The sequence below is a fragment of the Bubalus bubalis genome, chromosome 4 (genome assembly GCF_019923935.1).
Source record: "Bubalus bubalis isolate 160015118507 breed Murrah chromosome 4, NDDB_SH_1, whole genome shotgun sequence".
In the NCBI taxonomy this organism is placed as follows: Eukaryota; Metazoa; Chordata; class Mammalia; order Artiodactyla; family Bovidae; genus Bubalus; species Bubalus bubalis.
In genome coordinates, this window is record NC_059160.1 from 7,783,990 (window position 1) to 7,786,011 (window position 2,022).

Below are 2,022 nucleotides of genomic sequence, written 5' to 3' on the forward strand. Positions count from 1 at the left end.
GAGAAACCAGAGAAGCTGTTGGCGAGTGTCTAAGTAAGAGGTGATGGTGCTATAGACTGGGTTGGGGAGATGGAAAGAGATGCACGGATTTGACAGGACTGCAAGGAGATCCAACCAGTCCATCCTAAAGGAAATCAGTCCTGAATATTCATTGGAAGGACTGATGTTGAAGCTGAAACTCCAATACTTTGGCCACGTGACGTGAAGAACTGACTCATTGGAAAAGACCCTGATGCTGGGAAAGATTGAAGGCAGGAGGAGAAGGGGACAATAGAGGATGAGATGGTTGGATGACATCATTGACTCAATGGGCATGAATTTGAGTAAACTCTGGGAGTTGGTGATGGACAGGGAGGCCTGGCGTGCTGCAGTCCATGGGGTTGCAAAGAGTCGGAGACAACTGAGTGACTGAACTGAATTGAACTAAGAGGTTAAGCTGATGGAGCTTGGCGATAAGTCAAATATAGATGAGGGAGAAGGAAGATGGAAGGACATGCCCGTTCCCTTGTGGTCTAGTCCTTAGGATTCCAGGCTTTTACTGCCAAGACCCAAGTTCAGTCTCTGTTCAGGGAACTGAGATCCTGCAAGCCGAGCTGACCAAAAAAAAAGAATTAGAGAGAGACATCCATATTTCTTGGTGGTGGTTTAGTCTCTAAGTTGTATCCGACTCTTTTTGCGACCCCATGGACTGTAGCCCATTAGGCTCCTCTGTCCGTGAACTTCTCCAGGCAAGAATACTGGAGTGGCTTTCGGATCCGCCATCTGCGGTGGAACCGCGGCCAAGATGCAGATTTTCGTGAAGACCCTGACGAGGAAGACCATCACTCTCGAGGTCGAGCCCTCGGATACAATAGAAAATGTAAAGGCCAAGATCCAGGATAAGGAAGGAATTCCTCCTGACCAGCAAAGACTGATCTTTGCTGGCAAGCAACTGGAAGATGGACGTACTTTGTCTGACTACAACATTCAAAAGGAGTCCACTCTTCATCTAGTGTTGAGACTTCGTGGTGGCGCTAAGAAAAGGAAGAAGAAGTCTTACACCACTCCCAAGAAGAACAAGCATAAGAGAAAGAAGGTTAAATTGGCTGTTCTGAAATACTATAAGGTGGATGAGAATGGCAAAATCAGTCGCCTTCGCCGGGAGTGTCCCTCAGATGAATGTGGTGCTGGAGTTTTTATGGCCAGTCACTTTGACAGACATTATTGTGGCAAATGTTGTCTGACCTATTGTTTCAACAAACCAGAAGACAAGTAATTGTATATTGGTTAATAAAGATATGAGCTAACATTTAAAAAAAAAAAAAGAATACTGGAGTGGGTTGCCATTTCCTTCTCTTGGGATCTTCCCAACCCAGGGATCAAACCCATGTCTGCTGCATCTCCTGCATTGGCAGGCGGATTCTTGACTGACTGAGCCAACAGGGAAGCCCTCTCTTTGTTACCGGAGCCTAGATGGACATGGTGCCATTTATGTGATGAGGAAGACTTCACAGGAAGAGGCAGAGGGAGAAGGACAGACGCTGAACCAGAGAGCAGGAGGGAAATCTGGGGAGTTTGGCATTACAGGAGTCAGTACAGGTACCAGAACTGAAGTTACAGTGTGTGTGATGGGCCAAGAGCAAACTTTGCCATACATATATATTCGTCATTGAAAATGTAGAAGATCTTGAAAGAAACAGGAATGACCAACAACTCAACAGAAAACCAGGCAACTGGGACTTCCCTGGTGGTCCAGTGGTTAAGAATCTGCCTTGCAATGCAGGGAACTCAGGTTCGATCCCTGGTCGAGGAACTGAGATCCCACATGCCGGGAGCAGCTAAGTTCACATGCTGCAACTATTGAAGCCCATGTGCCCCAAGTAAAGGCCCCTCTTGCTGCAACTAAGACCTGACACAGCCGTAAGCAAATAAATTTTTTAAAAAGAGATAAAATGATTGAGACTTCGTGCAAGTGCATACTTGCCTTTGACTAACTGTGTGCCCTTGGGCAAGACTCTTAAACACTCTGAGCCCCAATATCCT

The 2,022-nt window shown here is 46.4% G+C and overlaps 1 protein-coding gene across 1 annotated transcript; it reads left to right on the plus strand.

Annotated features, from left to right (window-relative positions):
• Positions 1-769: 769 nt before the first annotated feature.
• On the plus strand, positions 770-1,289 carry LOC112584441 (ubiquitin-40S ribosomal protein S27a-like). Its single transcript, XM_044940822.2, has one exon. It carries the CDS (start codon positions 785-787, stop codon positions 1,253-1,255), a length of 471 nt encoding a protein of 156 aa, XP_044796757.2. The 5' UTR covers positions 770-784; the 3' UTR covers positions 1,256-1,289.
• Positions 1,290-2,022: the final 733 nt, after the last annotated feature.

Coding starts and splice junctions, on each gene's coding strand:
- LOC112584441 (XM_044940822.2), top strand. CDS start 785: ATGCAGATTTTCGTGAAGACCCTGACGAGGAAGACCATCACTCTCGAG.